Genomic DNA, 17,337 nt, shown 5'->3' with positions numbered 1-17,337 from the left:
GATGTTCAAACTCATAAACTTAAGTTGTTGTGTGCAAATAATTAACTTAGAATTTCATGACTGCCACACATGCCAAAGTAGTTGGGAAAGGGCATGTTTACCACTGTGTTACATCACCTTTTCTTTTAGCAACACTCAATAAACGTTTGGGAACTGAGGAAACTAATTGTTGAAGCTTTGAAAGTGGAATTCTTTCCCATTTTTATTTTATGTAGAGCTCCAGTCGTTCAACAGTCTCCGCTTCATAATGCTCCACCCATTTTCGATGGGAGACAGGTCTGGACTGCAGGCGGGCCAGTAAAGTACCTGTAGTCTTTTTTTTACAAAGCCACGCTGTTGTAACACGTGCTGAATGTGGCTTGGCATTGTCTTGCTGAAATAAGCAGGGGCGTCCATGAAAAAGACAGCGCTTAGATGGCAGCATATGTTGTTCCAAAACCTGTATGTACCTTTCAGCATTAATGGTGCCTTCACAGATGTCTAAGTTACTCATGCCTTGGGCACCCATACCATCACAGATGTTGGCTTTTGAACTTTGCGTGGATAAGAGTCTGGATGAACCATGTACCATGAATTGATTAACGTGGACCCCGAAAAACTTATTCGGGTGTTACCATTTAGTGGTCAATTGTATGGAATATGTACTGAACTGCGCAATCTACTAATAAAAGTATCAATCAATCAATCAATCAATGGTTCGCTTCCCCTTTGTCCAGATGACACAATGTCAAATAGTTCCAAAAAGAATTTGAAATGTGGACTCGTCAGACCACAGAACACTTTTCCACTTTGCATCAGTCCATCTTAGATGATCTCGGGCCCAGAGAAGCCGGCGGCGTTTCTGGATGTTGTTGATAAATGGCTTTCGCTTTGCATAGTAGAGCTTTAATTTGCACTTATAGATGTAGCGACGAGCTGTATTCAGTGATTGTGGTTTTCTGAAGTGTTCCTGAACCCATGCGGTGATATCCTTTATAGATTGATGTCGGTTTTTGATACAGTGCCGTCTGAGGGATGGAAGGTCACGGTCATTCAATGTTGGTTTCTGGCCATGCTGCTTATGTGGAGTGATTTCTCCAGATTCTCTGAACCTTTTGATGATATTATGGAGCGTAGATGTTGAAATCCCTAAATTTCTTGCAATTTCACTTTGAGAAACGTTGTTCTTAAACTGTTTGACTATTTGCTCACGCAGTTGTGGACAAAGGGGTGTACCTCGCCCCATCCTTTCTTGTGAAAGACTGAGCATATTTTGGGAAGCTGTTTTTATACCCAATCATGGCACCCACCTGTTCCCAATTAGCCTGCACACCTGTGGGATGTTCCAAATAAGTGTTTGATGAGCATTCCTCAACTTTATCAGTATTTACTGCCACCTTTCCCAACTTCTTTGTCACGTGTTGCTGGCATCAAATTCTAAAGTTAATGATTGTTTGCAAAAAATGTTTTTTTTATCAGTTTGAACATCAAATATGTTGTCTTTGTAGCATATTCAATTGAATATGGGTTGAAAATTATTTACAGATCATTGTATTCTGTTTATATTTACATCCAACACAATTTCCCAACTCATATGGAAACAGGGTTTGTACTTTATTGATTCCTTCAGGAGAGTTCCTTCAGGAAAATTAAAATTCCAGCAGCAGTGTACAGAGTTGAGATCAATTTAAAAAGTAAAAAGTAAGCAATGGGGGTATAAATGGGAATCAATCCATCCATCCATCTTCTTCCGCTTATCCGAGGTCGGGTTGTGGGGGCAACAGCCTAAGCAGGGAAGCCCAGACTTCCTTCTCTCCAGCCACTTCGTCCAGCTCTTCCCGGGGGATCCCGAGGCGTTCCCAGGCCAGCCGGGAGACATAGTCTTCCCAACGTGTCCTGGGTCTTCCCCGTGGCCTCCTACCGGTCGAACGTGCCCTAAACACCTCCCTAGGAAGACGTTCGGGTGGCATCCTGACCAGATGCCCGAACCACCTCATCTGGCTCCTCTCCATGTGGAGGAGCATACATGGAAACAAAAGTATTACAGTAAGAATAAAAAGAAAAAGCAAGAATGGCATTAAAAATATAACAGTAAAACAAGAATATAACTAGAGAAACTAGGCAGGAGTGAACATGTTATGAAAAGGTATTGCACTGTTATTGTCTTGGATACTGGGCAATGTAGGTGAAATTTGCTATATTTCTGTTATTTCTTTTAAGTGAAGTGAATTACATTTATATAGCGCTTTTTCTCTAGTGACTCAAAGCGCTTTACATAGTGAAACCCAATATCTAAGTACATTCAAACCAGTGTGGGTGGCACTGGGAGCAGGTGGGTAAAGTGTCTTGCCCAAGGACACAGCGGCAGTGACTAGGTTGGCAGAAGCGGGAATCGAACCTGCAATCCTCAAGTTGCTGGCACGGCCACTCTACCAACCGAGCTAAACCGCCCCCTGTAACTTGCTCCTCTGTCACGTCAAGTTTTGTCTGCCACATCTTTTGTTGCTTAAAGTTGTGGTGCAGTTTGATATTATTGTGTTGTGGCGTTCGTCTTTGTTGTGGCTTTTGAAATTGTGCTCTTGCTGAGCATTTTTGTGTTGTGGCTAATTTGTTTTGACCTTTTCTTGTCCAACATATTTATCCTGTATTTTTTTTGGGCCGACTGATGGCGATAACGCCACAGACGGGCAGGCAGACTTGAATAACGTTTTAACGTCCATATAATTAAAAGTGCTAAACTTTATACAGTATAAAGTCTGCCGTTCTTAAATCCAATGTTTTCCTTTTCCCTATATGGATAAAATCGATGAATTGCCTTTTAAAAAGTTGTTCGATCGATACCTATCTTCCGGAAGACAAACTTGACGATCACAGATTGATGTAGTTGAATCTAAGAAATATCGACATATCGATTAACTGTTACACCTCGATCTGACTTTATACTCACAATATTGTGGAACATGTGCAATAATCATGTGGTTTCCATTAAGATTCCACTGATTAGTTTACAACTGTCCCGGTTGTCCACTCAGCCGGGGGTCAGTTGTCACCAGAAAACAACTGTGAAAACAACTGTTTTCAAAACATCAGATTCAAGGCGTCGAAACGACACAGTATGTTGATCTAGGGCCGTGTTCCCACAGAACCGTTTTTTAAAACGGTGAAGATATGTACTGTTTCAGCCCACACAAAGCACCTTTTTGGTTGTCTGAAATGAATGTTTTGGAAAACTGGTTCTAGAGTGGGAAGGTCTGAAAACTCCGGCATTGTCGTTTCAACGGGGCGAAGTAAGCTGCCATAGTACCCGAGAATGATGACGTCGTCGCCTCCTTTCCGCTCCGTCGCCGCATCGTCTGTGTCTAAATAAACAATTTAGAATGTTTCATCACATCATTGCAAACACAATGTTGGGAAATATGAACACAAATCTAACGCAAAGCTTATGCATCAAAACTTACATCAACATTCTAGCTAATCCAGCTCTGAAGTAGCATACCAAGTAATAGATAGGTCTTTATTGTTATTGCAAAAGTACAACGAAACTTTGTTCTCAGCACAAACTCGTTCAAGATTAGACAAACAAACAGTGTGCATGGTTACAGAACCGGAACGCTGATGGGTCGCCACAAGGCGCCCCGTAAAAGATGGGAAAAAGGGTAACACGCTGGGGAAGGATGAGTAAAAAAAATACAATCTAGACCATGGGTGCCAAACTCTGGCCCGCGGGCCAAATTTAATTTGGCCCTTGGGGCAATATCAAATTAACATTAGAGCTGGCCCGCCGGTATTATAACACCGCATTCACCGCTAATACTGATACTTACCAACCCTCCCGATTTTCCCGGAAGACTCCCGAATTTCAGTGCCCTTGCCGAAAATCACCCGGGGCAACCATTCTCCCGAATTTCTCTCGATTTCCACCCAAACAACATGATTGGGGACGTGCCTTAAAGGCACTGCATTCAACGTCCTTTACAACCTGTCGTCCCATCCACTTTTTCTCCATACAAACATTGTGTCGGCCCAGTCACATACTATATGCGGACTTTACACACAAACAAGTGAATGCAAAGCATACTTGGTCAACCGACATACAGGTCACACTGAGGGTGGCCGTATAAACAACTTTAACACTGTTACAAATATGCGCCACACTGTGAACCCACACCAAACAAGAATGACAACCACATTTAGGGAGAACATCCGCACCGTAACCCAACATAAACACAACAGAACAAATACCAAGAACCCCTTGCGGCACTAACTCTTCCGGGATGCCACAATATTTGAAAATCGATTTTGCATGTCATTATAAAGTTATACAAGCCTTGCTCGTTCAATATTCACTGCAAAACTTGTTTGGGTCCCTATTAAAAGGTTAATTTGTTCAACCTTGGCCCGCGGCTTTGTTCAGTTTAAAATTTTGGCCCACTCTGTATTTGAGTTTGACACCCCTGATCTAGACTGTGCTCCGAAGGGGGCCCAGTTTGAAGTGGGAAAACAAAACCTCCACAGCAAAGCACATATGCATATTACAACATACAATTCGAGATAACTAGTAATGGTGTGAAGGGAGTGCGGGGTCATGGTGGCAGGCCGCAGCTCTCAGGCACAGTCCATCCTTCCATCACCCCTATGGGATTTGCGTCGAGGGCGTTGGGTTTTTGCATATGTGTGGCGTATACTTTTTGGATGCATTTTTGTGTTTAAGCCTGCAGTGTGTCTCTGTTCCGCGGCCTTGATCTTGTGCAGTCGCTAGTCCAAAGTCGACAACAACAGGTGTGTGTCCATGAAAGACAAGAAGGGAGTTTGTTGTGTCTTCGCTGCACGTTTATACTGATCCTCAAAATCCTGCGGGGCAGACAGTCCGATGTGATCCAAATCCCAAGAGTATCCGCAGTTCTTCCCGCATCCTCTAATGATTTGTGGCAGCTTTGGGCTACTTCGAAGACTGCCAGCAACTTCCAATTTGTGGACAAACCAGAGCAACTCTTACTCCAATCAGCAGATGTCCTGTTGTCATAATTCCTAACTGGTAGATATCTACACGTCCTCGACAGAAAAGGGTCGCCAGGCACGGGGCACTCCTTCTTCTCTCAAGAGTCCTTCGTGTGTCCAGCAACAACCGCTCCGTCACGACAAGCAGGTTTCCCTAAACCCAAGATCTTGTCAATTTCATTGAGGCCAGTTAAATAGTTCCAATGTTTAGATTTGGAGAGCAGTGCAAAAAGAGGCAACAAGAAAGTTACGACGAGACAAGACAAAGAAGCAAGCAGGAGAGATAAGGGAGAGGAAAGGGGAGCGTCCAGCCTCCATGAGGGCCAGACAGAACATTTGTAGAATAGAATAGGCTTCTTCTTGTCATTGCACATTAAGAAAAACACATTTGTGGAATGCTGATGGTTGAAGCTGCCATGCAAGGCGCAAAACATGACCCATCAGGAGCAGTTAGGGGTTTGGTGTCTTGCTCAAAAACATCCGGACATGAGCTCGCTAGCAAGTAGATCAGTAATGGTTCTGAGGAAGTAATACAACTGGAAATGACACAATGTGTTAGCGCATACGACAGCAGATGGATTTATAGCCTGTGTTACCTGTTTAAAAATATTTTCTATCATCACTTATATGCCAAATATAATGTTGTTTTATATATATATATATATATATAAATCTCCTGATGATTGAGGGAACCCCTCATGAAACAGTTCTGTAGAGACGAAGTAGTCTTGTAATTTTTCCCACACCTACATATATATATATATTAGGGATGCACCGAAATGAAAATTTGTGGCCGAAGCCGAATAAAATCGAAACGCTTGTCCGAATACCGAATAATGAATGCAGTTTTTCACAATTTTTTTATATTGCATAAATAGCTTACAATAAATATTTAGACATGTTTTTCAAAAAAAGTATATATTTTTTTTGAATATTGACATTTTTTAAATATTCCAGTAGCCTTTGCTTTTCAAAAAAAGCACAACGTTTTTCATTTATATTAGGCCTTCAAACAAAACACGCATTCCCCCCAAAAATAAAGTGCATTAAAGTGGATAAACCCACAATAAATTAATTATTGTCCTTTAGGCAAAAGTCTGCTTAGCCACAGTAGATATGCTAATAATGTAAACAGAAGGCTCAAGTAAATCTCAATAAGTGTGTGCTTGTAACCTCATACACTTATACAGGTAGCCTACACAACAGGCTAATAATGTAAACAGAGGCCCCACTAAATCTCAATTAAGTGTGTGCTTGTAACCTCTTACACTTATACAGGTACACAACATATCCCAACGTCACCGCGTCACTGCACGTTGGTTGATTGCGTCACCGCGTCAAAAAATTGCGTCACACGCCACTATTCGGCCTTGTTTTTAACTCAATCCACCGAAAGCCGAATGTGGCTTTTTTTGCCATATTCGGCCGAATATATTCGGTTACCGATTAATCGGTGCATCCCTAATATATATATATATATATATATATATATATATATATATATATAGTTATTGTAAATAGAGTCATCAATATACAATGCGATATAGATTTTAGGCTATATCACCCATCCCTACTGTAATGTGATTGACTCCCGACATGTGCAAGGTATGTCCGTCTATCTTTTCACCCAAAGTCTGCTGGGATAGGATCCAGCTCCCTTGGCAGTCTGAACAGGAATATCGTAGAACATTAATTATTGATTGAATATTTCAAGTTGTGTGGGTGTGCAGCAGCTGAAATCCTGAATGGACTATAGCAGGGGTCGGGAACCTTTTTGACAGAAAGAGCAAAGAAGCCAAATATTTTAAAATTTATTTCTGTAAGAGCCATGTAATATTTTTTTTAACCCGGAACACAACTAAACACTTGCATTTTTACGTAAGACCAACATTTGTAGAGTATAATAAGTAAATAAATAAATAAATACAATTGTTATTCTGAAGTGAAGTGAATTGAAGTGATGTGAAGTGAATTATATTTATATAGCGCTTTTCTCAAGTGACTCAAAGCGCTTTACATAGTGACACCCAATATCTAAGTTACATTTAAACCAGTGTGGGTGGCACTGGGAGCAGGTGGGTAAAGTGTCTTGCCCAAGGACACAACGGCAGTAACTAGGATGGCACAAGCGGGAATCGAACCTGCAACCCTCAAGTTGCTGACACGGCCACTCTACCAACCGAGCTATGCCGCCATGAAGCTAACTGTGGAGGGGGTGTGGCCTGCGGGGCTGCAGCGAAGCGGGGTGTTGCCAGGAAGGGCCTCGAAATCAGCGACAGGTGCGTAGATGGACCACCTGGGCCTTGTTATCTATGTTATCACTATGTTATAAACAGCAGCCAGGAGGAGAGACGTGGTTGGGGCTGGAGCCAGAGTGCTAGCGAGAACAAAAGAGGGAAAGACAATTGCTAGAAAGCAACTGAGAGACTTATTGAAAAATAAAACAATACTGTAACCCTGAAACAGGCTCTCATGTCGGTGCTTGGTGGTCTGACGAACCCCCAGGAGGGCAAGCCCTACACTAACCAATAATAAAGAAATAACTTCTTACCATTAACGCAACTTCTTGAACAGGTGTGGTAGGAAACGGATGGATGGATTAAAAAAGCACGAGAATGTTTTATATTTTGAACATTATTTTTAACACTGTGATTACAAGTGGAATTATTCATTACTTATCGTGTCAAGCAATGTCAGCTCAGATTTACCTGAGAGCCAGATGCAGTCATCAACAGAGCCACATCTGGCTCTAGAGCCATAGGTTCCCTACCCCTGGACCAGAGGATGCTGGTTTGAGCCGGCGGACAGAACTTTGCAACTAGTTGTTCGGGGAGATAATATCTTCCTTCCTGACTATTGTTGATGTTGTCTTGAGCGAGGCATTTACCGAACCCCCCAAAACTCGGTAGTGCAGTCGCTATTTGCATGCCAGCAGGCGTTTGATGTGCTACACAATAAATACAGCAAAGGAGTAAACACGAGGCTGGCTGCCAGACAATCAAAGGGCAAATTTTAAACTGATCCTCATTTGTCAATTGACCAATTCTTACGGTTTTAATTCTTCCAGGTTATTGTCATTTCAGGGCATTGAAACGATCGCAACTGGAATATTTGGTTTGTCTTGGAACTGATGATGCCTACTCGGATGAGCGGCGAAACGTCTTCCAAGACAAACCAAGCAGCCCAGTTAAATGCCCTGAGATGACCAATTCTTACCGATCGATTGAGATATTTTTCCTGTACATTGGCTGAATTTTTTGTAGAAAGACCATAAGATATGCACTGAACAGCCTTCGCCTTAGGAAGCCCAACTCACCATAGGTGTTACGATCAGCACACATCCTAAGGTTTTGCTAAATTAAAGACATGTTCCGGAAAATGGCCTTGCACCTCCACTAACTGACTCATCAATGGAGTTGGATAAGAAAAGACAAGAGTGGGCTGTGGTAGTTTCAGCATTTGTAAAGAAGTAATGCGCAGAAAAAGGCTGCACAATCCAGCGAATCCTTAACTGTCATTCTCTTGTTAAAGTGCAGTCAATGGATCAGTGTGGTGAGTCCCGGTGTCTTTGGATGTGACACAAGAAGAAGGGAGGGACCATTTTTCCTGAGCCCAGTTGCGTGAGGGGAAGGCAGTCTGTGGCCAGATCAATGGAGATGAGCAGAGTAGGGAGTGGGATGGCCCTGAGGCTGAGGATATAAATAATGTTAGAAGGCAATGACAGCAGCAGTCTGTTTTTAACCTAAGTCAGTTTCTTTACCCCTTTTCGATAGCTGGGACATCAAAAACATGATCCAATGGATAGTCTTCATTGTCTTGCTGCCATTAAATAATGTACATTTTGATATATTTATTTTCATTAGGAATTTAGCATGAAGCCAGTTTATTGTCTTTTCCTGATCGTCTATCAAGCTCAGTGGAGTAATGCAATGGTGACGCACAGACTAAATCACAATTTTCTCTGGTTGCACTGGCCTTACTTGCACAACTGCCGATCAAGCAGGTCAGGTGTCATGTTGTATTCTGACGACAATAACCTGCTAGGGAAAACAAAATCCCAGATGTTTCTGTTCTGGCATTAGTGATGCACAGTCAAGCAAAGCCTTGTGTTCCAGAGATTATAGTTGTTTTGGTATAGTAGGGGTGTCCTGATCCGCTATTGATATTGAATACTGGTCCCATATCAGCAAAAAACAAGTATGGGATTATATCGGTTATGTGTAAAATATCAGATATAATCAGCAGGTTAACATCTACATGTTCTCCAATAAGCACAGAAGGTTGGTCAGAGCTGCACAGTGCGACAGATTTACTCGCATTTGCAACTAAAGATAGGTCGTGTGACTAGAAAAAATTAAAGAGTAGCACTCGTGCGAGTACGGATTTCAACCCTTTCATTCTTATTTTGCTCCAAAAATAAAATCCCTAAAAAGTGGATGAAAAGGAGTACGATTTGGGGAAAAGAAACATTGTTGTCAACAGACTATAGATGCCATTTCAACTCTGCACATCATGTACACAGTATCGCCGCTCTCGTGACATTCTTGATTAACTGCCTATCAAAACAACTCGCTAGTCATCATGGATTTCAGTTCAACACCAAAACATACAAACTTTGATAGCAAATAAACCTACGTTTCCATTGCTCAATATTCGGCTCATGCATGAGAATGACGTTTTAACGTTTAGCGGATGTGCTGCAATAAAAATAACAAACATAGTCTGTTGGCGGTGATGAAAAATACTCTAAATGGCGGCCGCTGTTTTGTTTTGCTAGATGGCGTCTGCCATACATGCTGCTTCTTACGAGACGGGAAGCAGGGAAAGAGAACACAGAAATGCCAATAAAGAAAGAGATGGAAGCTATTATTTCTGCTCAGTAGACTATCAAAGTTCATATTTTGTGCTTCCAAGTAGGGCTGGGCGATACTGTATATCGCGGGTTTGTCTCTGTGCGATATAGAAAATGACTATATGGTGATATTGGAGTATACGTTCTCACGCAGTTGCTTTTAGCTGCTGGCATTACACTACAGCCTCTTCTCACTCTTTCTTGTCTCTCCTTCTCACAGACAGCAAGCACACCTTCTTACATACGTCACATACCAGGGTTTCCCACACATTCATTTATTTGTGGCGGCCCGCCACGAAAGAATTACGTCCGCCACAAATAAAAAAAATAACATTTTTTTAAAATGAAAAAATACAAACTTTTTTTTGTTTTTTCTCCGGCTTTTGACTCGCTTGACCGCTCATAAAAGCAATGGGACTCTGTATGTGAATGGAGCTTGTAGTTACATATTATATAAATATTATATAAATATGTATATAAATATGTACATAAAGTGTTGTAATTATATTCCAACTCCGCGTTCTTCTTGGTCATCGCCGCTTTGGGCTCCTTAAAAAGGGGTAGAAAAGCGCTATACAAGTACAACCCATTTACCATATAAACAACTTTAACACTGTTACTAATATGCGCCACACTGTGAACCCACACCAAACAAAATTGAGAAACACATTTCGGGAGAACATCCGCACCATAACACAACATAAACACAACAGAACAACCCCCCTCCCTCTCCCCCCTCCCGTGCGTCGGTTGAGGTGGGCGGGGTTTGGTGGTAGCGGGTGAATAATGTAGCCCGGAAGAGTTAGGGATGCATGGGATTCTTGGTATTTGTTCTGTTGTGTTTATCTTGTGTTTATCTTGTGTTACAGTGCGAAATGTATTCATCTTTCATCCTCGCTCAAATTAATGGGGAAATCGTCGCTTTCTCGGTTCGAATCGCTCTCGCTGCTGGTGGCCATGATTGTAAACAATGTTCAGATGTGAGGAGATCCACAACCCGTGATGTCACGCGCACATTGTCTGCTACTTCCGGTACAGGCAAGGCTTTTTTATTAGCGACCAAAAGTTGCGAACTTTATCGTGGATGTTCTCTACGAAATCCTTTCAGCAAAAATATAGCAATATCGCGAAATGATCAAGTATGACACATAGAATGGACCTGCCATCTCCGTTTAAATAAGAAAATCTCATTTCAGTAGGCCTTTAATGTCTTCCTTTCTCTCTGAAAGTATGGTGCCGTCGTCACTTTTAAGCAGACGGCCCCGGATTAGTCTGTGGACAGGAGCAAAGAGCTACATGCTGCTTAAAGCGTATGTGAATTGTTTTCTTAAGGAGTCTCCGTCCTCCTAATGTTGAGTCTGCAGCTGCACATGTTCCATCTGTGCAGGCCAGAAAAAGAACTCGAGGACCTCAAACAAAAGCAGCTCCATGTCCATCCAGTACAGCCGTTTGCAACAAAAATGCCTGTCATCCAGTCTTTGATTCGCCAGCAGCCAAGGAGAAAAGGAATAATAATGATTCGTTCAATTCAGGCGAGTGTTTGATGGCTGCTGTTGTCCGGATGTGAGCGGTGTGTGGGCGTTTTGTATAAACCCACAGCTGCAGTGATGTCTGCATGACACACCGTCTCAGATACACTTTCTCCCGTACACTTGCCTTTTTGATTCCTCTAATAGCCTGTGGGCATGAGCAGGTGCCAGTTTTTTCATATGATTACAAAAAAATACATATTGATCTCGAGGCAGAAATGATAGCCCATCCCCCTCTTGCATGCACTCGGCTGTCCCATTTGTGAATTGACTCTTGATGCCTTTCCCAGCAGTGAAAACCAGCATTCCAAACGGTACTGAAACATGAAAGCAGGCCCATTTTGTAATGGCGGTAATGCATTTTATTGTTACACATTAGAAACAGCTGCAATATTTGCATCCTCTGTCGGTCTTGTTCGTAGCCTCGGTTTTAAACTGTGAAACAGCTGCTGTAGCGCTTCACCCCATGTGGGAAACAATTTGTATGCTTGTCAGATCATCAGTTCTTGCCTTTCTCCTCGTTTGCAGGGGTGAGAGAAAAATATATTTAGATTGGATCAAACTTTCTAACTCGACAAGTTTATGTACTGTATTTTTCGGAGTACAAGTCTCACCTGCCTGAAATGCATAATAAAGAAGGAAAAAAACATGTATAAGTCACACTGTCGTATAAGTCGCACCTGCCTAAAATGCATAATAAAGAAGGAAAAAAAAAACATATATATATCACACTGGAGTATAAGTCGCATTTTTGGGGGAAATTTATTTGATGAAACCCAACAGCAAGAATAGACATTTAAAAGGTATTTTAAAATAAAGAACAGTGAACAACAGGCTGAGTAAGTGTAGGTTATATGAGGCATAAATAACCAACTGAGAAAGTGCGTAGTATGTTAACCTAACATTTTATGGTAAGAGTCATTCAAATAACTATAAAATATAGAAAGTACTATACCTTTACCAAACAATCGGTCACTCCTAATCGCCAAATCCCATGAAATCTTATACGTCTAGTCTCTTACGTGAATGAGCTAAATAATATTATTTTATATTTTATGGTAACATGTTAAAAATTTCACACATATATAAGTCGGTCCTGAGTATAAGTCGCACCCCCGGCCAAAATATGAAAAAAAACTGCGACTTATAGTCCGAAAAATACTTTACTAATTTGTACACTTTGTGGACATGCATGCCTTCTAAACTATTAAGTATGATAATCATCACTGCTAACCTGTATAAATAATGTTATTATAAATTGAATCCATTGTTTTCCACAGGACTGAAAGCTATCTGCGGTGCGGTTTTATTTGAAGAATTGGCCACAATGCTTGTGCATGTGATTTTTTTTTTTTTTTAAAAGGATGCTCTCAGCATCTGTCTGCCGTTGGCAGTCATTAGACTTGGTTACAAACGCGACAATGGGAAAGTCAAAAGAACTCAGCACAGATCTGAAAAAAAAAACACGAATCATTGACTTGAACAAGTCACTTAGAGCCATTTCAAAGCAGCATGAGGTCCCACGAGCAACTGTGCAGACAATTGTTAGTAAGTATAAAGTGCATGGCACAGTTTTGTCACTGCCAGGATCAGGAAGAAAACGCAAGCTATCACCGGCTGATGAGAGAGAATTGGTCAGGACGATCAAGATGATCAACCGAGAACCACCTAAAAGCAGGTTTGCGATGAATTGGAAGCTGCTGGTCCACCTTATTTAGAAAAGTACCGAGAAGTATCGAAATACATTTTGGTACCGGTATTAAAATACTGATATTGAAACAACCCTAATATAAATAATAGATCATTATATCGCACGATACACATATTGTTGTATTGCACAGCAATACTGGTAAGGATCTTGTTGCTATTGTGTTGTCCCATGAAATTACCTCATTGTCAACAACTCTTCATCTTATATGCGTAAAAAATTGTTAATATGCAGCAAATACACTTGCACATAATAGGTGTCAATGCAACTGTAATCTTAAATCAGCCTGTGCAAGATAGTTAATAGCATTGCAGCTCATTTGTTTAGCAGTCAGATGTTATGTCCTAAATCAACACTGCTGTCATTCTTATTTTCTAATGATATCAGAACGTCAATAAAGCATCACACTTAGGAAAAGCCATTAATGCTTCAAGTAGATCTCTGAAAGTGTTAGAGGACTCCCATCAGCAACGACTTATGTACCGACAAGAGAATGGCATTGGCCGTCATAACACAGTGGTGCCTCGGGATGTGAGTTTAATTTGTTCTGTGTCACAGTTGGTACCTCGGAAAAATCGTTTTGCAAACCACAGTGAATTCAAATTCAAGTAATGCGTACAGGGCCCCTACAACACACCACTGTTTTTATACGCAACATCTTTTAAAAAGCAAAAACAAACTTCTAGATAAAAACTATGTATTAAGCATTACAATAACATGTACTGCAAACAACCACAGTAGTTTTATGAAGTTATGTAATAATAATGTACAGCATTTATTTATCTTGGAGAGAGGACTTCCAGCTGTTTCTCAAACAACATCAATTATACACTAAGGCAGTGGTCCCCAAACTTATTGATTCGGGGGCCGCATTGGGTTACAATAATCGGGCCGGGCTATGTATGTATGTATGTATCTATATATATATATATATATATATATATATATATATATATATATATATATATATATATATATATATATATATATATATATATATATATATATATGTGTGTATGTATGTATGTATGTATATATATATATATATATATATATATATATATATATATATATATACACAAACAAACATATACGTACATGATACCAAAATGGTTTCATGGATGATACAGCAGAGGATTGGGAGAATGTCATGTGGTCAGATGAAACCAAAATAGAACTTTTTGGTATAAACTCAACTCGTTGTGTTTGGAGGAGGAAGAAGAATACTGAGTTGCATCCCAAGAACACCATACCTACTGTGAAGCATGGGGGTGGAAACATCATGCTTTGGGGCTGTTTTTCTGCAAAGGGGAGAGGACGATTGAATTCCTGGATTTTTTTTTCACATTCTGTCTTTCACAGGCAAAGTGTACCTATGATGAAAATTACAGACCTCTGTCATCATTTTAAGTGGGAGAACTTGCACAATCGGTGGCTGACTAAATACTTTTTTGCCCCACTGTACATATACACACAGGGTCCATTGCCAAGGTTAATGTGGTCAACATATATAAAATAAAAACTAAATAAGATAAGGCTCAGAATGGTTTCTTAACAAAACCTTTTTACATGTCAAGTGCTTTTTTTGATTGATTGATTGATTGATACTTTTATTAGTAGATTGCACAGTACAGTACATATTCTGTATTTCTGAATGCAAACACCTCAATAGGTTTTTCAACTTGTTTAAGTCGGGGTCCACGTTCATCAACACCCCCCCAGCCTGGCTAACTGGGCAGTAAGAGGGTATATGGGGTTATTGTTCTTCCACCATAGAAGTGGGTCAAAATCTAGTTTTTAATGCAATACAGCAACCCCCTGCGACCCTGAACCGGATAAGCGGTACAAAATGGATGGATGGATGGTCTTAAATCTGCTGCTATAAAAACATTTGTTATTGCTTCAGCCCTGCCTGACTCGCCGAGGAGAGGCTGCTTGAATGCGGTGGTGACGCTTCAAAGGGGTTAGCATGTTTGACGTGTTGGCAGAAGCATACCCTACTGCTGCTGAACAATGTCAGCAAACCTCCGTCCTCCATTGTTGTATCGCACCGCGCAGCCAAAGTGTTTCCAAACGGGAGATGTTAACGAGGCAGGAGGGTCTTCCAGCTCGGGCTTTTGCATGTTGTCCTAGCCCGGTCGCTCCTAACCTGCCGTGTGTTGTGCCGTGTGTTGTGAACAATGTCAACAAACCTCCGTCCTCCATTGTTGTATCGCACCGCGCAGCCAAAGTGTTTCCAAACGGGAGATGTTAACGAGGCAGGAGGGTTTTCCAGCTCTGGCTTTTGCATGTTGTCCTAGCCCGGTTGCTCCTAGCTTGCCGTGTGTTGTGCCTCGCGCTGCATTGTTTACACAACCTGCGGTGCGCTACCTAATATGTCCGTGTGGAAACTCGTTCAGTACACCTCCTAACCGAACCGAAACGGTTCAATACAAATACACGTACTGTTACACTCCTGCCTAACAGGTAGTGTCAAATCCGTTTGTGGCGGCACACCACAAATACATAAATGCATTGGAAAGACTACAATCAAGAACCGTCAACCTGATACCGTCTTGTTCAACGTGTCAGTTGCAACACTGTCGACGTTAGGAAGCCCAACTTTACAAAGTCCACCACCTCCTTTGCCGCACATAACCATAGGTCTCCCTCGCTCAGGTCTCTATAATGTTGCTCTTATTTTAGTCCGTACAGCTGTGGGTCACACCACTGCTCTGTAATTCCCCTTGGCAAGCAGCATGGAGGAGCACCCATGCCGCCAACCTCCCACATGGCTGTTGGCACATCATGGCCGGCATGTGTGCAATGGCTGCGTATACACAGGTGCTCGCATCGGTGTCTGATTTACTGTTTGTGTGCGTTGCAGGGGACCCTTCAGTGTGGTGCGCCGCTGCATCAACAGGGACACAGGCCAGCAGTTCGCTGTAAAGATCGTGGATGTGGCCAGTTTCACCTCCAGCCCCGGCCTCAGCACGGAAGGTGAGAGAGGGTGCGGGTCGTGTAACCAGGTTTGCATTTGAATCTTGAGCCCGGTGCACCTGCAGCACCTGCAGATGGGCAGGGTTCATGCAGTTCTGAGTCCTGACACAAGGGCACAGGACATGTTACTTTGAAGAGTTTGCATTTGATCAAGAGCAGGGGGTCTCAAACTCACTTTACCTGGGGGCCACTGGACGCAGAGTCTGGGGGAGGCTGGGCCGCAAGAAAATAATTCTTAAAAAAAATGTTGCATATTGTATTTCCCCGAATTGCCGCCGGGTATATAGTATGCGGCTGCCTAGAATTACTGCCGGGCAAACTCGTTTTGCAAAATAATTAGCGCATGCTTAGCATTACCACCGGCTCAGGATTAACGCCGGGTCGAACTTGTTTTGCCAAATATTATTTTTATTAGCGCATGTCTAGAATTTCCGCCGGGTCAAACTCGTTTCGCCAAATAATGAGCATATGCCTAGAATTTCCACCGGGTCAAACTCGTCACGTCACGAGTGACATTTCACCTGTCATCATTTTCAAAATGGAGGAGGCTGATTTCAATCATTTGAAATCACATAAGGGGAAGAAGATTAAGAGCTATTCAGAAGGATTTAAGGTCCAAGCTAGTGAATATGCTAAAAAGAACAGTAAGCAGCTATGTTTTATTAATATACCATAGTTGCTGTGTCAAATATGAGTCATTAAATGACTCCTGCCTCCTGGTGGTAGAGGGTGCTAATGATCCTTCTTGCGACTACTCGGCTGCAGAAGAAGTGACAACAAGCAGCAATCGTTTATTTTTTCCTCTCGCTTGCACTTTTAACATGGAGGATTACATATCTAAAATAAAACAGTTTTTTAAACTTGACTTTCATTCGAAGCAGGAGGTAATAAAGGAAGATCTCCATCGAGACAGAGAGACTTTTAAAACTGAAGAAAGATAAGGAAGACTTCTATAAACAAGTTATCGATGCTTTTGATCAGAAGGAGCTGCGCATGGACTTCATTTATAAGTAAAGGTAAGACCATAATAACGTTTTTTTTTTATTAAATGTGCTTTACATGATGGTATCTTTACATCACACTCAAATTTATAAGCGCAGGCCTAAATTTACCGCATGCCTTTGGTAAACGCCGGAGTGAGAAGAGGTTTTAAAATAATTAGCGCATGCTTGCCTTTACCGCATGCCTTTGGTAAGTGCAGAGTGAGAAGAGGTTTTAAATCAATTAGCGCCCCGGCGGCAATTCAAGGAAATACGGTACTCCTCAGCATGTCTAGTTGTATATTGATGTTT

General features: G+C 41.6%; 1 protein-coding gene across 17 annotated transcripts in view; it reads left to right on the top strand.

The window, feature by feature from the left end:
• Positions 1 to 17,337, top strand: part of LOC133544455 (peripheral plasma membrane protein CASK-like) — a 103,859-nt gene that overhangs the window by 901 nt on the left and 85,621 nt on the right. For all 17 annotated transcript variants that reach the window (XM_061889788.1, XM_061889787.1, XM_061889784.1 and 14 more), the window contains exon 2: positions 15,933 to 16,045. In XM_061889788.1, coding sequence (XP_061745772.1) covers positions 15,933 to 16,045 — 113 coding nt within the window. The remainder of the gene's footprint in view (positions 1 to 15,932; positions 16,046 to 17,337) is intronic.

Source organism: Nerophis ophidion, linkage group LG27 (genome assembly GCF_033978795.1).
Source record: "Nerophis ophidion isolate RoL-2023_Sa linkage group LG27, RoL_Noph_v1.0, whole genome shotgun sequence".
In the NCBI taxonomy this organism is placed as follows: domain Eukaryota; kingdom Metazoa; phylum Chordata; class Actinopteri; order Syngnathiformes; family Syngnathidae; genus Nerophis; species Nerophis ophidion.
This window is presented reverse-complemented; position numbering and strand designations above follow the sequence as displayed.